Raw genomic sequence first — 20,415 nt, forward strand, 5'->3', positions numbered from 1 at the left:
GATGCAACTCAGCATTCTTCTTCCTCCAAACACGACGAGTTGAGTTTTTACCAAAAAGTTCCATTTTGGTTTCATCTGACCACATGATATTCTCCCAATCCTCTTCTGGATCATCCATATGCTCTCTGGCAAACTTCAGACGGGCCTGGACATGTACTGGCTTAAGCAGGGGGACACGCCTGGCACTGCAGGATTTGAGTCCCTCTCGGCGTAGTGTGTTACTGATGGTAGCCTTTGTTACTTTGGTCCCAGCTCTCTGCAGGTCATTCATCAGGTCCCTCCGTGTAGTTCTGGGATTTTTGCTCACCGTTCTCATGATCATTTTGACCCCACGGGATGAGATCTTGCATGGGGCCCCAGATCGAGGGAGATTATCAATGGTCTTGTATGTCTTCCATTTTCTTACAATTGCTCCCACAGTTGATTTATTCACATCAACCTGCTTGCCTATTGTAGATTCACTCTTCCCAGCCTGGTGCAGGTCTACAATTTTCTTCCTGGTGTCCTTCGACAGCTCTTTGGTCTTGGCCATGGTTGAGTTTGGAGTCTGACTGTTTGAGGCTGTGGACAGGTGTCTTTTATACAGATAAAAAGGTCAAACGGGTGCCATTAATACAGGTAACGAGTGTAGGACAGAAGAGCTTCTTAAAGAAGAAGTTACAGGTCTGTGAGAGCCAGAAATCTTGCTTGTTTGTGGGTGACCAAATACTTATTTTCCACAATAATTTACAAATAAATTCTTTAAAAATCCTACAATGTGATTTCCTGGATTTTTTTTTCTCATTTTGTCTTTCATAGTTGAAGTGTACCTATGATAAAAATTACAGACCTCTCTCATCTTTCTAAGTAGGAGAACTTGCACAATCAGTGGCTGACTAAATAGTTTTTGGCCCCACTGTATTTGTGAGCCCAACCTAGGTTTCAAACCCCCGGAACTCAAGCACTGCTGTTACCAGCAATGTGGCTTCCACCATTACACCACACAAGCTCACAAAGTATATTAACAACAAGCTGTTGGATACTGGTTTGCTCTTACTCTACTTCTTAAAGTGTGGAAAATATTACCATCTACATAACCATATATAGCCCATACTGTTTTGTGCAAAAGTTAAGAAACCCTTGGTCAAATTCCAAGTTCTGTTCACCACAACGTCTCCAAATTCTGTCTGTCAGATGTGCTCAGGGTGAACCTGCCCTATTCTGTGAGGTAAATGGGGTGCCAATGGCGAACCTGGCAGTTCTGGTATTCTCTGGCAAATGCCAATCAAGCTGCACCGTGCTGGGCTGTGAGCACAGGTCCCACAAGAGGACATCAGGCCTTGACGCCACCCTCATGGAGTCTTGTTCTACCGTTTGGTCAGAAACATGCACGCAGTAGCCTGCTGTAAGTAATTCTTTAGAGCTTTAGCAGTGATCCTTCTGTTTGTTCTTGCACAAAGGAGCAGATACCAGTGATGCTGCTGGGTTGATGACCTTTCAAGGCTCTGTTCAGCTCTTCTCATGTAATGGCCCGTGTCCTGTTTTCTTGTCTATGTTCTCTAAACTATGCTGGGAGACACAACCAATGTCTTGTTATGGCATGTATGGATGTGCAACCTAAATGGGCTTCAGGTACCGCCTCATAAGAAGTGATAAGGACACTAGCAAAACGCAAAACTAGAGAAAAATTTGAGAAAGAATAAGAACTCTTCTTATTCTTTTTTTTTTTAGATTTCTCTAGTTTTGCGTAAATGACGGTAAATGTCAGTGGCCACCACCTGCAAAACTGTGTGCCTCTCCAGTGCACCTGTTTTTACTTTAATTTGCACAAAAGCAAGTGAAATTGATTCACAATTGCTTATGCTTCCTAATTGGACACACTGATATCCCTGAAACTGAATTGACTTGGTGTTATAGTGCGGTGATTAAATGTTTCCTTTATTTTTTAAGCAGTGTATATTGGTTAAAAATAACAGAGCAATAGTAAACATAATATCTGATATGTTTAATTTAAGTAATAAACAATAATTGTATGTGAAAACATACAGATTTTTAATTCCTGTGTACAACACAAATCAACAAAGCATCGAATTTGACCAGAGGTGTTCAAACTTTAGCATAAGATTGTACAACATTTTGTCAAATGCAGACTCCAGTGGTTTTTTGCTCCTTTTTGTCAATGATTTCCCTCGGGATGAATAAAGTATCTATCTATCTATCTATCTATCTATCTATCTATCTATCTATCTATCTATCTATCTATCTATCTATCTATCTATCTATCTATCTATCTATCTATCTATCTATCTATCTATCTATCTTATCCCCTGTGTATATACACTGTATATACTGTATATATAACTTAACTTTTTCACATGACTGTATGTATGTATGTATATACATTTGAGCTTCATTTGAACAGTACTGAGAGATGGAGCTTATATAACTAAACAAAAAAAATAAAAAAATTTACTTTTATTACTTTTTACACCCAATGCCCTAATAGCTTGTATTTCCCCCTTTGGCTGAAATAAACTCAATTTAACGTTTCCTATAACCTATAACGGTCTCTGACATCGACTAGGAGAAAGTTTTTCCCACTCCTCCATGCAGAATTTCTTCAGCTGTGTGATGTTTGAGGGGTTTCTTGCATGCACAGCCCGTTTCAAATCACCCCACAGCATCTCAATAGGATTAAGATACGGGCTTTGGAATGTTTTGGGTCGTTGTCATACTGCATAGTCCACTTTCGCTTCAGTTTTTGGACAGATGGTCTTACATTTTCCTCAAGCACCCTCTAATACAGTAAAGAATTCATCGTGGATTCTATAATGGAGAGCTTGCCAGACCCTGCTGATGCAAAACAGCCCCAAACCATGACATTTCCACCTCCATGCTTCACAGTTGGTATGAGGTTCTTGTTCTCAAATGCTGTGTTTGGTTTGCGCCAAGTTACTGTGCCCAAATAATTCAGCTTTGGATTAATCTGTCCAAAGCACATTTTTCCAGAAGTCCTGGTATTTGTCTAGGTGTTCTCTGGTAAACTTTAGTCTTGCCCTGATGTTTTTTTTTGACAGCAAGGGTTTCCTCCTTGCACACCTCCCATGAAAATCAAACTTGTGCAGTCCCCCCCCCACCCCAGTCCACCACCAATGTGCACTCCACCACTGCCCGCCCACCACTTACATTGCGGAAGCAAGCATGATCTTGAGTTGTCATGGTGATGGTGGACGCTGGCACATTTGGCTGCCGCTACCGTTATCATATTTAATTATATTTATATAATATTTTCTTTTATTTTTCATCTTTTTATACACTCCTGTTATCACTATCGCTCCTGTTGCTCTATTTCTTTTTCATCAGATAATCTTAGCGACTGTTGATACTAAATGACTATGGAGTGCGTTGGACAATTTTAAAAGATGCGGACGCTGGTACGTTTGGCTGCCGTTGCTCTCCCTTCATAATTTTTTTTTTTTTTACTTTTGTGTCTGTGATCTGTGGTCGGTTTTTCATCTGGTTTCTTTTCTTCACATCCTGAAACGGTGATGACTGGACTACAATATTCAGCTATGGTACTGCTTACACTCCGATTTTCCTCTCCCGAGCCGCCATCGGCTTTGTACTTTCATCAAGATATCTAAAACTGAAACCGAGAAAGAGGAGAGGATGCTGGGGTGGTATGTTTCGCCGCTTCTCCAAGTTTATCCAAGTCTGCCTGTTTTTATCAGTGTTTTCATTAATGTTTTAATTTCCTACCGACTCTTGGATTTCTACGTATCTGCTGTCAGCGTTATACAACCGGAACTTTTTACCTGGGCGTAAATTGCGCACGATGTTGAGTTATTCCGTCAACAAACTAATGAAACTCAGCAACTACACTACTCCATCGTGTTTATTAGTAATAAAACAACTTGGACTTCTTCGCCGACCCCGCTACATTCACAGGAGTTCACGGAGAAAGTTTGTTTACTCCCAATCTGATAACGCAATTCCATCTTTCTGGTCAGCTGTGCGCACTGCCGCACCGCAAACACGTCATCAGAATGCTGCCGTTCTCTAGTAGCGGTGATGTTTCCATGGCAACACTACATGCGGAGCAAGATATAAAACGTGGAGTGGATTTCAATACTCTTCGGCCGATACAGAGAGAAACTGCTTCATCTAAGATCAAAATTGAGCTGTTTAACGCACAATCACTTACAAATCCTGCCTCATACACGAACACATCTTGGACAAGTGCTTGGATTTGATGTGCATTACAGAAACCTGGCATCAGCCGGATGTTTTTTCTGCTCTAAATGAGGCCTGTCCCTCCGGCTATAGCTATCTTCAGAAAGCCCGCAACACCGGTCGTGGTCTGTGTGTCATCTACCGCAGTGATCTGGATCTGTCCCTTCTGCCCCTGCCTGAGCTGTCTTCTTTTGAATGCTTGGCTTTTAAATGTAATGCCCCTTTTCCTGTGACAGTACTTCTCATCTACCGGCCCCCCAAACCTAACTCATTCTTTATCTCTGAGATGGACAATCTTCTCTCAACTTTTTGTACAACCTGTGCTAACATTATGATACTTGGGGACATGAATATCCATGTAAATTCTCCCTCCTGCCGCCGTGCAGCTGAATTTCTCCAGCTATTGGACTGTTTTAATCTTAGACAACTTGTTGATGTCCCCACACATACCAAAGGGCACACTCTTGATTTGGTCATCACTGATTCTGCACCCATCAGCAATCTATCTGTATATGATGTGGGTGTCTCCGATTATAAGGCTGTCTCAATGGAGTTGCCTTTAACGTCCACCCGCATCAAGCCCAAACGTCAAATTAGCTTCAGAAATTTGAAGAACATTAATCCAGAAACCATGACAGTTGATCTGCAGCATATTCATCATACAAAATTTTCCTCAGTTGAGGGTGCAGTTGATTTTTATAATACAGCTCTGAGTAGCTTTTTGGATATCCATGCTCCAGTTAAAACCAGAACTGTGACTTTCTCTCGCTCAGCACCCTGGTACACTGATGAGCTACGGGATATGAAGACAGCTGGGCGTGACCTTGAACGGCGTTTCAAAGCTTCTGGCCTTACAGTGCACAAGGTAGCCTATCGGAAACACCAAAAGGCCTATTCAAAATCCCTTAAAGAGGCAAAATCACAGTTCTTCTCAAACATCATCAAAAACAGTCCAGGAAATTCCAAACAGCTGTTTTCCACCATCAATCATCTCCTCAATCCACAAGCTCCCTCACTTGTGGAAATGACAGAAGAGCACTGTAATAAATGTATGACCTTTTTCAGAACGAAAACAGAGTCAATTCGTTCTGTCCTTCCTGGCTCCTCCCCTCTGTCCATGCAGACTAACCATTTACAGTTTGAGGTCTCTCAGCCCCTTAACTGTTTTCCAGAAGCCTCACAGCAAGAAGTCGAAGACATCATTAGGAGGATGAAACCGTCTACCTGTGCATCAGATCCCTTTCCTACACAATTAGTCAAAGCAAATATTTCTGCCATAAGTCCTCTGATCACCACCGTAATAAACTACTCTCTCCAGGCTGGACATGTTCCTTTTGCTCTAAAGTAAAAAAATCCACTCTGGATCCTGAGGTTTTTGCAAACTATAGGCCCATCTCTAACCTTCCCTTTCTTTCCAAAGTAATGGAAAAAGTGGTTGCTGCCCACCTTCAGGTCCACCTTAGAGACAATAACCTTTTCGAAAAGTTCCAGTCTGGTTTTTGTTCTGCTCACAGCACCGAAACAGCATTGATCAGAGTCACTAATGACCTACTAATGGCAGCTGATGCTGGCTCACCTTCCTTGCTCATCCTTCTTGATTTATCAGCTGCATTTGACACAGTGGACCATGGAATACTCCTAAATCGGCTACATCACACCATTGGCCTCACGGACACTGCCTTTTCCTGGTTTCAATCCTACCTCAGTGACAGAACAGAGTATGTTTCCCTCGGTAATGCAAGGTCCCAGACACATACTGTGACCTGCGGAGTCCCACAGGGGTCAGTTCTTGGCCCCATCCTTTTCAATCTGTATATGCTCCCGCTTGGTCATGTCATTACTCACCATGGAATTTCATTTCATTGCTACGCTGATGACATACAACTGTATTTGAAAATCAACACACCCTCCTCTTCATCATCATTATTTTCATCATCTTCTCTGACATTGCTTACTGCCTGGTTGGAGGAGATAAAGTCATGGATGAAACACAATTTTCTCCAGTTGAACAGTGCCAAAACTGAAGCAATCTTGGTTGGCACTCCGCATCAGATTCAGTCATCTTCCATAAACAACTTTACTTTCTTTGGTCACAATATTCCCATTTCCTCATCAGTCACCAATCTTGGTGTAAGATTTGACTCACATCTCACTTTCGATACCCATATTAAACACCTCTGCAAGATCTCTTTTTATCATCTGAGAAATATTGCTAAACTTCGTCCCACTCTCACGGTCAGATGCTGAAAAACTGATGCACGCTTTTGTCTCCTCCAGACTGGATTACTGCAATGCACTTCTCGTTGGGATTTCTAGCAAAAGTCTTCATAGATTACAGAGCGTTCAGAACAGCGCCGCTAGGATCCTGATGAGAGTGCGAAAATATGAGCATATCACACCGATTCTACGTTCTCTTCACTGGCTTCCCATCTCTGTTAGGATTGAATACAAGGTCTCCCTCCTCACTCACCAGTGTATTTATGGATATGCTCCCACCTATTTGAAAGAACTGCTCACCACTCAAACCTCATTCCGATCCTTCCGCTCTACCAACTCAAATCGCCTTCTCCCCCCAAGAACCAAGCTCAGTACCATGGGTGATCGGGCCTTCTGTTCTGCTGCCCCTCGCCTTTGGAATGCCCTCCCTGAACATTTGAGGGCACCACAGACGATTGGGACTTTTAAGAAGAGACTCAAAACCTTTCTTTTTAGCAGAACCTATGAATAATTTTTTATTTATGTAGTGATTGCAGCTATTTTATTTATTTATTTATTAATTAATTACTTTTATCTTGTGGCACTTTGAGATTTGTACACAAATGTAAAGTGCATTACAAATTAAATGTATTATTATTATTATTATTATTATAATACTTTCACTCAAGTTTTATTATCAGAACAGCTTGACAACGGTGTTGCGGTCATTACAATAACAATACAGATTAACTGTAAAACACAGTTACTTCTTTAAACTGTTTTTGCTATCTGCTTGTTGCTTCACATGGGCTGTGTGTAAGCAACATTGAAATGTAGCCCAATACTTTGCTTTCCTTAGTTACTCCATAAGCATATACTTGTAAACCATTACTTTTGGACAGTTACCACACACCCAACATTGCACAGAAAACAAACTATTGTACAAGAGGTATAGCCCATGGAAACTCTTCCACCTAAGAATTTTGTCAGAAATGAAAGTAAACTGAAGACATTCTTTGTAAATAAATAAATAAAAACATTAAAATAAATGTGCAAAAACAGCTGTTATCAATATCAAAATCAGTTTTCTATGTACAAACAACAAAAGAACATTCAAATTTATCATGCATAATGTTTAGACAGTTGCATTTGTTAACTTGTTAAAGGTGGCAGATTTGGCTTTTTTAAGTAGTGCGTCACTGAAAGTCTCTGTGTAACAAACTCATTGAATAGATGAACCTTGTAACCTTGACGAGTGGTTAACAACACCGTCGGGTTAATATTGGGCTAACTCAACGTCTTCATTTTACCTTTTCAATGTTATCGGCTCAACGGGCGAAAGGGGATTACCATTTGATTACCATTTGAACAACATATTTTACATCATTGATAAAATCTGATAAAAACCTCATGAACAGTTTGTAGCGTCTTTCTCAATAATGCACAAAAAACGCGATTTTTCGGCTTGTTATGGCTACTGCGCCTGCGCACAACTCCACAGCAAGGGTGGGTTCACCACTAGCACGCTGACCCCCCTCTGCTCTCGGCACAAGCTGATTGGCTCTTTTTGTTGAAGGGCGGGACTTTATCCTTGAACGGACGCCATGATTCGCGTTGCGAGAAATCCCATTCATACTGCAGTCAGTGGGAGAAGGGTATCTCTGCAGACCGGAGCCAGCCGTAAGTAGGAGCGGTTTATACCACAAGTGGGAGGATACCCACAAGTGGGAGGGGCTTATACAAAAAGTGGGTGGAGTAGCTCCAAGTGGGTGGTACAACTCCAAACGGACGTTACAAAACCGTTCCACAAGTGGCGTACAGGCCAGGGAGTGTTTACCCTTCACTGCGTTTGAGAAGTGTGTATACCGTAAGTAACTTTAAAGGTGAAATTGCACAGAGTAATAGCTACAGACAGAATAAATATGTGCTTTATAGTTAGTTGTGTAAATATTATTTAATGTAGAATCAGAATTTCGTTTTTGGTGTTCTTACAATGAATGTTATTATGCTAGCAGTAGTACCAACATTTGCAGTCCTAGCAGACTAGTTTTTCCTAGTGTCATTTTAGGTACATTTTTCCAGTGCTTGTCGAATCACTAAAATCATGTCACAGATGAAGGAACACAAGCAGGTAACGTTAAACACAGTTACATGTATACTCGTTACATGTTATAGGCCAATTTTAAATGCTAAAGCAAAACTGATGGGTTCAGTAGGGGAGTTTGTAAAACGCTTAGCGTGAAAACAGCTTAACAAAGGTATGGTAATACATGTATAAAGCAGTAGAAAACTCAAGTAATTGAATAATTATTAATTATTACCCTGTGCTTGTATGTCACTTTTTTTCAATTTTTGGAAAAAAACAAAAAACAAACTAATTTTAAGTGTATTTGTGCATGTCTGTTTTATAACTTGCTCTGTCATCACGCCTCCAACATCTGCTATGGCATGCATGCCAGTTTCACTCTGATGATGCTCATAGGAAAACAAATTGAACAAGTAATTGTGATGCTGAAAAATTATAACTTCAAGTTTATTTTTTCATTTGTCCCTGATGCAGGAACCAGCATTCGTGAGAGATCTACCTATTGCTATGCAATAGATAGGTCAAAATTTTGCACTCTTTTGGGGGCATGTTACTGGGCCAAGATTTTTGTCAATGACTGAAGAGAACCGCATGAAGGCTATCTGGGAGGTCCTGCACAGTGATGACCCAAAGGCTAAAGAACCTTTTTTGTTTGTTTTTGAACACAGGGAGGACATGGAGCTGTTTTTGCAAGCCTGTCATAATGAGCAGGGACTCCGGGTCAATACAATGTTTACACATTGCCCCTCACGCAGTGCCTCTCACCCAAAAAAAAAATTAAAATAAAATAAATTAATGTAAATTAATCCCTTGTCAGTCATTCTTTCAGCTTTGAATTAACATAGTTTTACCAGTAAGTCTATTGTTAAATTATGATATTTTGTAACAAAATATTTCAATGTTATACAGTATGATTCAAAACTATCTGTGTGTGATCATAAACAAGGTAAACATTTTTAAATGAGACCACATAAAATGTGTCCTACAAGGGGAAAATGTCTGCATACATATAGGCTACTACTCCCTTTCTATAAAAAGATCTGAAAGTTAATATGGGTGGTGAGGAACCCATGGGAATTGCCTGCAAATACGTGGAAGTGTAACAGTGTACACTTGTTTTCTCTAATGAAAGCACACTAGACTCACTATTTAATATCAAGTAGAGATATAATAATCTATTATTTATACAAAAGTTATATAATAATTTAACACACTGCAATTAACTTGCATCTGAAATGAACTACATGAAAGCATAATCATCAAAAACCTAGTCCAACTTAATTATTTGGGTTTTAGATTTACAAGGAGGGGGTTATAATGTTATGTCTGGTTGGTGTATGCTATTATTAATATTGTTTAGTAATACCTCTTATCCAAAATCAGAATTTAAATGCATTTTATTTAACTTGTACCTGTAACTTGTACCTGACAATGATATTTGAACAATAACAGGTAACACATACTATTTTTATTATGTTTCTGATGTCAAAGTTGCATATTAAATAGTGGGTCAAGACCGGAAAATCATTTAATACTGCTCCTTTAGGACCCTGGCTTACAAAGACGTTCTTTCACTGATATCCACCCACTTTTTGTATAAGCCCCTCCTACTTGCAGGTACCCTCCCACTTGCGGGATAAGCCCCTCCTACTTACGGTTCTCCGGTCTGAAGAGATGCATACTTGGTCAGTGGCGTATCTCAGTGGCGTACCACCCCGCCTCACCTAGCTTCGCGCTTTAGTCAGATGATGAGACCCCATCATCTGACTAAAGCGCAAAGCTAGGTGAGGCGGGGTGGTTGGGTGAAAATGAAGCGCTCCGATTGGCCGAAAGCACTCGGCTTACACGCAGATCTCTGTGGCTCAGCGGCACTTCAGAGTCCACTTCAGTAACAACCTGGTGACAACTTGACTGAAACTGGCGAAATGCGAGATAAACCATATGCGTACTTTAGAACATGGAATCGCACAAGCGTACTAGGAGGTCAAAATGCGTGCCCGTTACGCAAAATGCGTACATGTTGGCAGGTCTGCAACTGTGGCAAGAGCTAGCTGTAGGTCCCGTGATGACATTGTAGAATTATTGGAGACTTCTTTACGCATCTTGCGGTCTGCTCTTGGGCTGAACTTGTTAGGATGGCCTGACCTGATCATGTTGGCAGTTGTTTTAAATGTTCTTCACTTGTAAATTATTTTCCGGACAGTGGAATGGCTGATTTCTAATTGTTTTGAGATCGTTTTAAATCCCTTCCCAGACTCATATGCATCTACAACCTTCAGCTCTTTAGATCTTACCATGGTAATAACACTCACTTCAACAATCAAGAGCAAACCAAACTAATGTCTGAGGTTTAAATAAAACTCCAATGTCCTCGAACGATGGTTTAATCATTGCAGCTGATGTGGTGCACTGGATTCTAATTTTAGACATTTTAAGTAGCAATAAATGTGGGGGTGTCCTAACTTTTTCCTCACAATAAATTTCCATTTGTTCATGGGGTGTCCTAACTTTTTCACATAGTTGTACATATATATATATATATATATATATATATATATATATATACAGTGTATCACAAAAGTGAGTACACCCCTCACATTTCTGCAAATATTTCATTACATCTTTTCATGGGACAACACTATAGACATGAAACTTGGATATAACTTAGAGTAGTCAGTGTACAGCTTGTATAGCAGTGTAGATTTACTGTCTTCTGAAAATAACTCAACATACAGCCATTAATGTCTAAATAGCTGGCAACATAAGTGAGTACACCCCACAGTGAACATGTCCAAATTGTGCCCAAATGTGTCGTTGTCCCTCCCTGGTGTCATGTGTCAAGGTCCCAGGTGTAAATGGGGAGCAGCGCTGTTAAATTTGGTGTTTTGGGTACAATTCTCTCATACTGGCCACTGGATATTCAACATGGCACCTCATGGCAAAGAACTCTCTGAGGATGTGAGAAATAGAATTGTTGCTCTCCACAAAGATGGCCTGGGCTATAAGAAAATTGCTAACACCCTGAAACTGAGCTACAGCATGGTGGCCAAGGTCATACAGCTGTTTTCCAGGACAGGTTCCACTCGGAACAGGCTTCGCCAGGGTCGACCAAAGAGGTTGAGTCCACGTGTTCGGCGTCATATCCAGAGGTTGGCTTTAAAAAATAGACACATGAGTGCTGCCAGCATTGCTGCAGAGGTTGAAGACGTGGGAGGTCAGCCTGTCAGTGCTCAGACCATACGCCGCACACTGCATCAACTCGGTCTGCATGGTCGTCATCCCAGAAGGAAGCTGACACACAAGAAAGCCCGCAAACAGTTTGCTGAAGACAAGCAGTCCAAGAACATGGATTACTGGAATGCCCTGTGGTCTGACGAGACCAAGATAAACTTGTTTGGCTCAGATGGTGTCCAGCATGTGTGGCGGCGCCCTGGTGAGAAGTACCAAGACAACTGTCTCTTGCCTACAGTCAAGCATGGTGGTGGTAGCATCATAGTCTTGGGCTGCATGAGTGTTGCTGGCACTGGGGAGCTGCAGTTCATTGAGGGAAACATGAATTCCAACATGTACTGTGACATTCTGAAACAGAGCATGATCCCCTCCCTTCGAAAACTGGGCCTCATGGCAGTTTTCCAACAGGATAACGACCCCAAACACAACCTCCAAGATGACAACTGCCTTGCTGAGGAAGCTGAAGGTAAAGGTGATGGACTAAACCCAATTGAGCACCTGTGGCGCATCCTCAAGTGGAAGGTGGAGGAGTTCAAGGTGTCTAACATCCACCAGCTCCGTGATGTTATCATGGAGGAGTGGAAGAGGATTCCAGTAGCAACCTGTGCAGCTCTGGTGAATTCCATGCCCAGGAGGGTTAAGGCAGTGATAATAATGGTGGTCACACAAAATATTGACACTTTGGGCACAATTTGGACATGTTCACTGTGGGGTGTACTCACTTATGTTGCCAGCTATTTAGACATTAATGGCTGTGTGTTGAGTTATTTTCAGAAGACAGTAAATCTACACTGCTATACAAGTTGTACACTGACTACTCTAAGTTATATCCAAGTTTCATGTCTATAGTGTCGTCCCATGAAAAGATATAATAAAATATTTGCAGAAATGTGAGGGGTGTACTCACTTTTGTGATACACTGTATATATATATATATATATATATATATATATATATATATATATATATATATATATATATATATACAGCGTATCACAAAAGTGAGTACACCCCTCACATTTCTGCAAATATTTTATTATATCTTTTCATGGGACAACACTATAGAAATAAAACTTGGATATAACTTAGAATAGTCAGTGTACAGCTTGTATAGCAGTGTAGATTTACTGTCTTCTGAAAATAACTCAACACACAGCCATTAATGTCTAAATGGCTGGCAACATAAGTGAGTACACCCCACAGTGAACATGTCCAAATTGTGCCCAAAGTGTCAATATTTTGTGTGACCACCATTATTATCCAGCACTGCCTTAACCCTCCTGGGCATGGAATTCACCAGAGCTGCACAGGTTGCTACTGGAATCCTCTTCCACTCCTCCATGATGACATCACGGAGCTGGTGGATGTTAGACACCTTGAACTCCTCCACCTTCCACTTGAGGATGCGCCACAGGTGCTCAATTGGGTTTAGTCCATCACCTTTACCTTCAGCTTCCTCAGCAAGGCAGTTGTCATCTTGGAGGTTGTGTTTGGGGTCGTTATCCTGTTGGAAAACTGCCATGAGGCCCAGTTTTCAAAGGGAGGGGATCATGCTCTGTTTCAGAATGTCACAGTACATGTTGGAATTCATGTTTCCCTCAATGAACTGCAGCTCCCCAGTGCCAGCAACACTCATGCAGCCCAAGACCATGATGCTACCACCACCATGCTTGACTGTAGGCAAGATACAGTTGTCTTGGTACTTCTCACCAGGGCGCCGCCACACATGCTGGACACCATCTGAGCCAAACAAGTTTATCTTGGTCTCGTCAGACCACAGGGCATTCCAGTAATCCATGTTCTTGGACTGCTTGTCTTCAGCAAACTGTTTGCGGGCTTTCTTGTGCGTCAGCTTCCTTCTGGGATGACGACCATGCAGACCGAGTTGATGCAGTGTGCGGCGTATGGTCTGAGCACTGACAGGCTGACCTCCCACGTCTTCAACCTCTGCAACAATGCTGGCAGCACTCATGTGTCTATTATTTAAAGCCAACCTCTGGATATGACGCCGAACACGTGGACTCAACTTCTTTGGTCGACCCTGGCGAAGCCTGTTCCGAGTGGAACCTGTCCTGGAAAACCGCTGTATGACCTTGGCCACCATGACTCAGTTTCAGGGTGTTAGCAATCTTCTTATAGCCCAGGCCATCTTTGTGGAGAGCAACAATTCTATTTCTCACATCCTCAGAGAGTTCTTTGCCATGAGGTGCCATGTTGAATATCCAGTGGCCAGTATGAGAGAATTGTACCCAAAACACCAAATTTAACAGCCCTGCTCCCCATTTACACCTGGGACCTTGACACATGACACCAGGGAGGGACAACGACACATTTGGGCACAATTTGGACATGTTCACTGTGGGGTGTACTCACTTATGTTGCCAGCTATTTAGACATTAATGGCTGTGTGTTGAGTTATTTTCAGAAGACAGTAAATCTACACTGCTATACAAGCTGTACACTGACTACTCTACGTTATATCCAAGTTTCATGTCTATAGTGTTGTCCCATGAAAAGATATAATGAAATATTTGCAGAAATGTGAGGGGTGTACTCACTTTTGTGATACACTGTATATATATATATATATATATATATATATATATATATATACACATATATATAGATATATATCAGATCATAAAATGATCAGCCAGAACATTAAAAACACCTTGTTTCTACACTCACTGTCCATTTCATCAGCTCCACTTACCATATAGAAGCACTTTGTAGTTCTACAATTACTGACTGTAGTCCATCTGTTTTTCTGCATGCATTGTTAGCCCCCTTTCATGCTGTTCTACAATGGTCAGGACTCTCCCAGGACCACCACAGAGCAGGTATTATTCAGGTGGTGGGTCATTCTCAGCACTGCAGTGACACTGACATGGTGGTGGTGTGTTAGTGTGTGTTGTGCTGGTATGAGTGAATAAGACATAGCAGCAGTGCTGGAGTTTTTTAACATCTTACTGTCCTGTTGGACTGAGAATAGTCCACCAACCAAAAACATTCAGCCAACAGTGCCCCGTAGGCAGCGTCCTGTGACCACTGATGAAGGTCTAGAAGATGACCAACTTAAACAGCAGCAATATATGAGCAATCATCTCTGACTTTACATCTACAAGGTGGGCCAACTAGGTAGGAGTGTCTAACAGAGTGGACAGTGAGTGGACACGGTATTTAAAAACTCCAGCAGCGCTACTGTGTCTCATCTACTCATACCAGCACAACACCACCATATGCCAGTGTCACTGCTGTGCTGAGAGTGATCCACCATCTAAATAATACTTACTTTGTAGGGGTCCTGTGGTGGTCCTGACCATTGAACAACAGGGTGAAAGCAGGCTAAAAAGGTATGTACAGAAACAGATGGACCACAGTCAGTAATTGTAGAACTACAAAGTGCTCCTATATGGTAAGTGGAGCTGACAAAATGGACAGTGAGTGTAGAAACAAGGAGGTGGTTTTAATGTTATGGCTGATCAGTGTATATATGCCATCATATTTATATAAGAATTTATATAAGAACAAACATAGTGTACACACACAAGAACAGTGACAGGGAAACCAATTATACATACCTTCTTTCTGTCACAGTGGTGTTTTCCATATCTCCTGTGGATGCTTGGGTCTCAGAAGAATGTGTTGCTGACTCGGTGACCTTAACCTCTTTAATAGTAAGCTTCTCCAAAGCCTCAGCAAGTGCATCACTACAGGGTCACAAGGGATCACACTTAGCTTGCATGTAGTGGTTTATTTGAATTTTAACCTTGCTTTCATACAGAAGAAGTGTCTAAGTCAATTTCTGGGGATGTACGGCACATGTGGATAATAAATAAATAAAGTGGGATATTTTTTGTGTGGAACATAGAAGAAACAGACTGATCTTGAGAATTTTAAATAAGGTAAGGCTTCCCAGAGGTGTTGTAGCAGTTCATTTCAGAGTTTGGGGCTAAAGGATCTGACTCTAACTGTGCAGAATTTATAGGGATGGTAAGAAGGCCAGTATCCAAAAATCTCAATAATGGATGCTCAATAATCCAGGTACACAAATCCACAAAGTTGAATCAGTTCATCTGGACACAAAGTTTAGTGTGGTAAACATTTTGTCACTCATCCAAGTGACTTCAGTCTACGCTGGTGGTGAATACTCCATCCTACAGTCAAGCCGGAAAGTCTCCACAAGCCTTTCACCTTGACCATGTTTTATTACATTACAGACTCATTCTGTAATAGATTGAGTTCATTTTTTGTCACAAAATTCTACACAAAATACCACACAATGACAAAGTTTTTAGACTTTTGTCTATCATATATACACACAAGTGTGCACACCCTTTAATATGACACCACAAAGTGAGCTGAGGTTTTCACCGATACTGCTTGAGATGTTTCTACAATTTAATTGGAGTCCATCTGTGGTAAATTTAATTGACTGGACATGATTGGGGATTGCCAACACCTGCCTATATAAGGTCCCACAGTTGACATAGCATATTAGAGCAAACTCCAAGCCATGGGGTCAAAGGAATTATCTGTAGACCTCAAAAACAGGATTGTGTCGAGGCATAGATCTGGAGAAGGGTACAGAAAAATTGCTGCAGCGTTACAGGTCCCAAAGAGCACAGTGGCCACCATCATTCATAAATGGAAGCAGTTTGTAACCACCGAAAATCTTCCTAGACCTGACATGACCAAGTCACACACATTCATTATTAATGTTTTTACTACTGATACAGTGGGGCCAGAAACTATTTAGTCAGCCACTGATTGTGCAAGTTCTCCTACTTAGAAAGATGAGAGAGGTCTGTAATTTTCATCATAGGTACACTTCAACTATAAGAGACAAAATGAGAAAAAAAAAATCCAGGAAATCACATTGTAGGATTTTTAAAGAACTTATTTGTAAATTATGGTGGAAAATAAGTATTTGGTCACCCACAAACAAGCAAGATTTCTGGCTCTCATAGACCTGTAACTTCTTCTTTAAGAAGCTCTTCTGTCCTACACTCGTTACCTGTATTAATGGCACCTGTTTGACCTCGTTATCTGTATAAAAGACACCTGTCCACAGCCTCAAACAGTCAGACTCCAAACTCAACCATGGCCAAGACCAAAGAGCTGTCGAAGGACACCAGGAAGAAAATTGTAGACCTGCACCAGGCTGGGAAGAGTGAATCTACAATAGGCAAGCAGGTTGGTGTGAATAAATCAACTGTGGGAGCAATTGTAAGAAAATGGAAGACATACAAGACCATTGATAATCTCCCTCGATCTGGGGTCCCACGCAAGATCTCATCCTGTGGGGTCAAAATGATCATGAGAACGGTGAGCAAAAATCCCAGAACTACACGGAGGGACCTGATGAATGACCTGCAGAGAGCTGGGACCAAAGTAACAAAGGCTACCATCAGTAGCACACTACGCCGAGAGGGACTCAAATCCTGCAGTGCCAGGCGTGTCCCCCTGCTTAAGCCAGTACATGTCCAGGCCAGTCAGAAGTTTGCCAGAGAGCATATGGATGATCCAGAAGAGGATTGGGAGAATATCATGTAGTCAGATGAAACCAAAATGGAACTTTTTGGTAAAAACTCAACTCGTCGTGTTTGGAGGAAGAAGAATGCTGAGTTGCATCCCAAGAACACCATACCTACTGTGAAGCATGGGGGTGGAAACATCATGCTTTGGGGCTGTTTTTCTGCAAAGGGGACAGGACGACTGATCCGTGTTAAGGGAAGAATGAACGGAGCCATGTATCGTGAGATTTTAAGCCAAAACCTCCTTCCATCAGTGAGAGCATTGAAGATGGAACGTGGCTGGGTCTTCCAGCATGACAATGATCCAAAACAACGAAGGAGTGGCTCCGTAAAAAGCATTTCAAGGTCCTGGAGTGGCCTAGCCAGTCTCCAGACCTCAACCCCATAAAAAATTTGTGGAGGGAGTTGAAAGTCCATGTTGCCCAGCGACAGCCCCAAAACATCACTGCTCTAGAGGAGATCTGCATGGAGGAATGGGCCAAAATACCAGCTACAGTGTGTGCAAACCTGGTGAAGACTTACAGGAAACGTTTGACCTCTGTCATTGCCAACAAAGGTTATGTTACAAAATATTGAGTTGAACTTTTGTTATTGACCAAATACTTATTTTCCACCATAATTTACAAATACATTTCTTAAAAATCCTACAATGTGATTTCCTGGATTTTTTTTCTCATTTTGTCTCTCATAGTTGAAGTGTACCTATGATGAAAATTACAGACCTCTCTCATCTTTCTAAGTAGGAGAACTTGCACAATCAGTGGCTGACTAAATACTTTTTGGCCCCACTGTGTGTGTGTGTGTATATACTGTATATATATATACAGGGGTTGGACAAAATAACTGAAACACCTGTCATTTTAGTGTGGGAGGTTTCATGGCTAAATTGGACCAGTCTGGTGGCCAATCTTCATTAATTGCACATTGCACCAGTAAGAGCAGAGTGTGAAGGTTCAATTAGCAGGGTAAGAGCACAGTTTTGCTCAAAATATTGCAATGCACACAACATTATGGGTGACATACCAGAGTTCAAAAGAGGACAAATTGTTGGTGCACGTCTTGCTGGCGCATCTGTGACCAAGACAGCAAGTCTTTGTGATGTATCAAGAGCCACGGTATCCAGGGTAATGTCAGCATACCACCAAGAAGGACAAACCACATCCAACAGGATTAACTGTGGACGCAAGAGGAAGCTGTCTGAAAGGGATGTTCGGGTGCTAACCCGGATTGTATCCAAAAAACATAAAACCACGGCTGCCCAAATCACGGCAGAATTAAATGTGCACCTCAACTCTCCTGTTTCCACCAGAACTGTCCGTCGGGAGCTCCACAGGGTCGATATACACGGCCGGGCTGCTATAGCCAAACCTTTGGTCCCTCGTGCCAATGCCAAACGTCGGTTTCAATGGTGCAAGGAGCGCAAATCTTGGGCTGTGGACAATGTGAAACATGTATTGTTCTCTGATGAGTCCACCTTTACTGTTTTCCCCACATCCGGGAGAGTTACGGTGTGGAGAAGCCCCAAAGAAGCGTACCACCCAGACTGTTGCATGCCCAGAGTGAAGCATGGGGGTGGATCAGTGATGGTTTGGGCTGCCATATCATGGCATTCCCTTGGCCCAATACTTGTGCTAGATGGGCGCGTCACTGCCAAGGACTACCGAACCATTCTGGAGGACCATGTGCATCCAATGGCGGTGCCGTGTATCAGGATGACAATGCACCAATACACACAGCAAGACTGGTGAAAGATTGGTTTGATGAACATGAAAGTGAAGTTGAACATCTCCCATGGCCTGCACAGTCACCAGATCTAAATATTATTGAGCCACTTTGGGGTGTTGTGGAGAAGCGAGTCAGGAAACGTTTTCCTCCACCAGCATCACGTAGTGACCTGGCCACTATCCTGCAAGAAGAATGGCTTAAAATCCCTCTGACCACTATATATATATATATATATATATATATATATATATATATATATATATATTAGGGCTGTCAAACGATTAAAAATTTTAATCGCAATTAATCTCAGAATTTCATATAGTTAATCGCGATTAATCGCATTTTTTAAAATCTGTGTAAATGTTATAGAAAACAAGGATTTTTAAGTGAAATGTTACAATTAAAATGGTGAACACATTTAATGCTAAATGTACTGATGTTAAAAACTGCTGGGACAAGAGAAAACTGTAAGGGAGTTTTATTCACTCACATACTAGGCAGTAATACTATCCAGCAGAGACCCTTGACTTCGTATATATGCAGACATTCCAAGTCTCCCGGAAGTTCTGGGAGTCTCCCGCATATACATAGCGACTCCCTGATGCCCACAAATCAGATAAAATCTCCCGGAATCTAGAACGAGCACCGAAGAGAGCGCACACACACATGCAGGCGACACAGACTTTTTTCCCCGGTTGCGTATTAAATCCGTTATCTAATATACAATGTAGCGCACTGTGTAGGGAACATAAATCAATAGTTTAGGAGGCCAATCCATGTGTGAAAATGATGTCTCATGCTCCCTGAACCACTCCTTCACAATTTGAGCCCGATGAATCCTGGCATTGTCATCTTGGAATATGCCAGTGCCATAGGGAAGAAAAAATCCATTGATGGAAAAACCTGGTCGTTCAATATATTCAGGTAGTCAGCTGACCTCATTCTTTGGGCACATAACTTTGCTGAACCTAGACCTTACCTAACTGCAGCAACCCCAGATCATAGCACTGCCCCCACAGGCTTGTACGGTAGGCACTAGGCATGATCACTTCAGCCGCCTCTCTTCACCCTGATGCGACTCATCAGACCACATGACCTTCTTCCATTGCTCCAGAGTCCAATCTTTATGCTCCCTAGCAAATTTAAGCCATTTTTGCCGGTTAGCCTCACTGACAAGTGGTTATCTTAAGGCTACACAGCTGTTTAGTCCCAATCCCTTGAGTTTCCTTTGCATTGTGCGTGTGAAAATGCTCTTACTTTCACTATTAAGCATATCCCTGAGTTCTACTGTTGTTTTTCTACGATTTGATTTCACCAAACGTTTAAGTGATCGCCGATCACGATCATTCAAGATTTTTTTCCGACCACATTCCTTCCTCGAAGATGATGTTTCCCTACTGTCCTTCCACTTATTAATAATGCGTTGGA

The 20,415-nt window shown here is 41.7% G+C and overlaps 1 protein-coding gene across 9 annotated transcripts in view; it reads right to left on the reverse strand.

Annotated features, from left to right (window-relative positions):
* Positions 1-20,415, reverse strand: part of ppp6r2a (protein phosphatase 6, regulatory subunit 2a) — a 119,097-nt gene that overhangs the window by 31,352 nt on the left and 67,330 nt on the right. For 8 of the 9 annotated variants that reach the window (XM_062994416.1, XM_062994399.1, XM_062994432.1 and 5 more), the window contains one exon: positions 15,307-15,435. In XM_062994416.1, the coding sequence (XP_062850486.1) occupies positions 15,307-15,435 (129 nt within the window). Of the gene's footprint in view, positions 1-3,901; positions 4,068-15,306; positions 15,436-20,415 lie in introns of those variants that run through there. The other variant, XM_062994423.1, reaches the window with a different exon arrangement.

Source organism: Trichomycterus rosablanca, chromosome 1 (assembly GCF_030014385.1).
Source record: "Trichomycterus rosablanca isolate fTriRos1 chromosome 1, fTriRos1.hap1, whole genome shotgun sequence".
Lineage (NCBI taxonomy): Eukaryota > Metazoa > Chordata > Actinopteri > Siluriformes > Trichomycteridae > Trichomycterus > Trichomycterus rosablanca.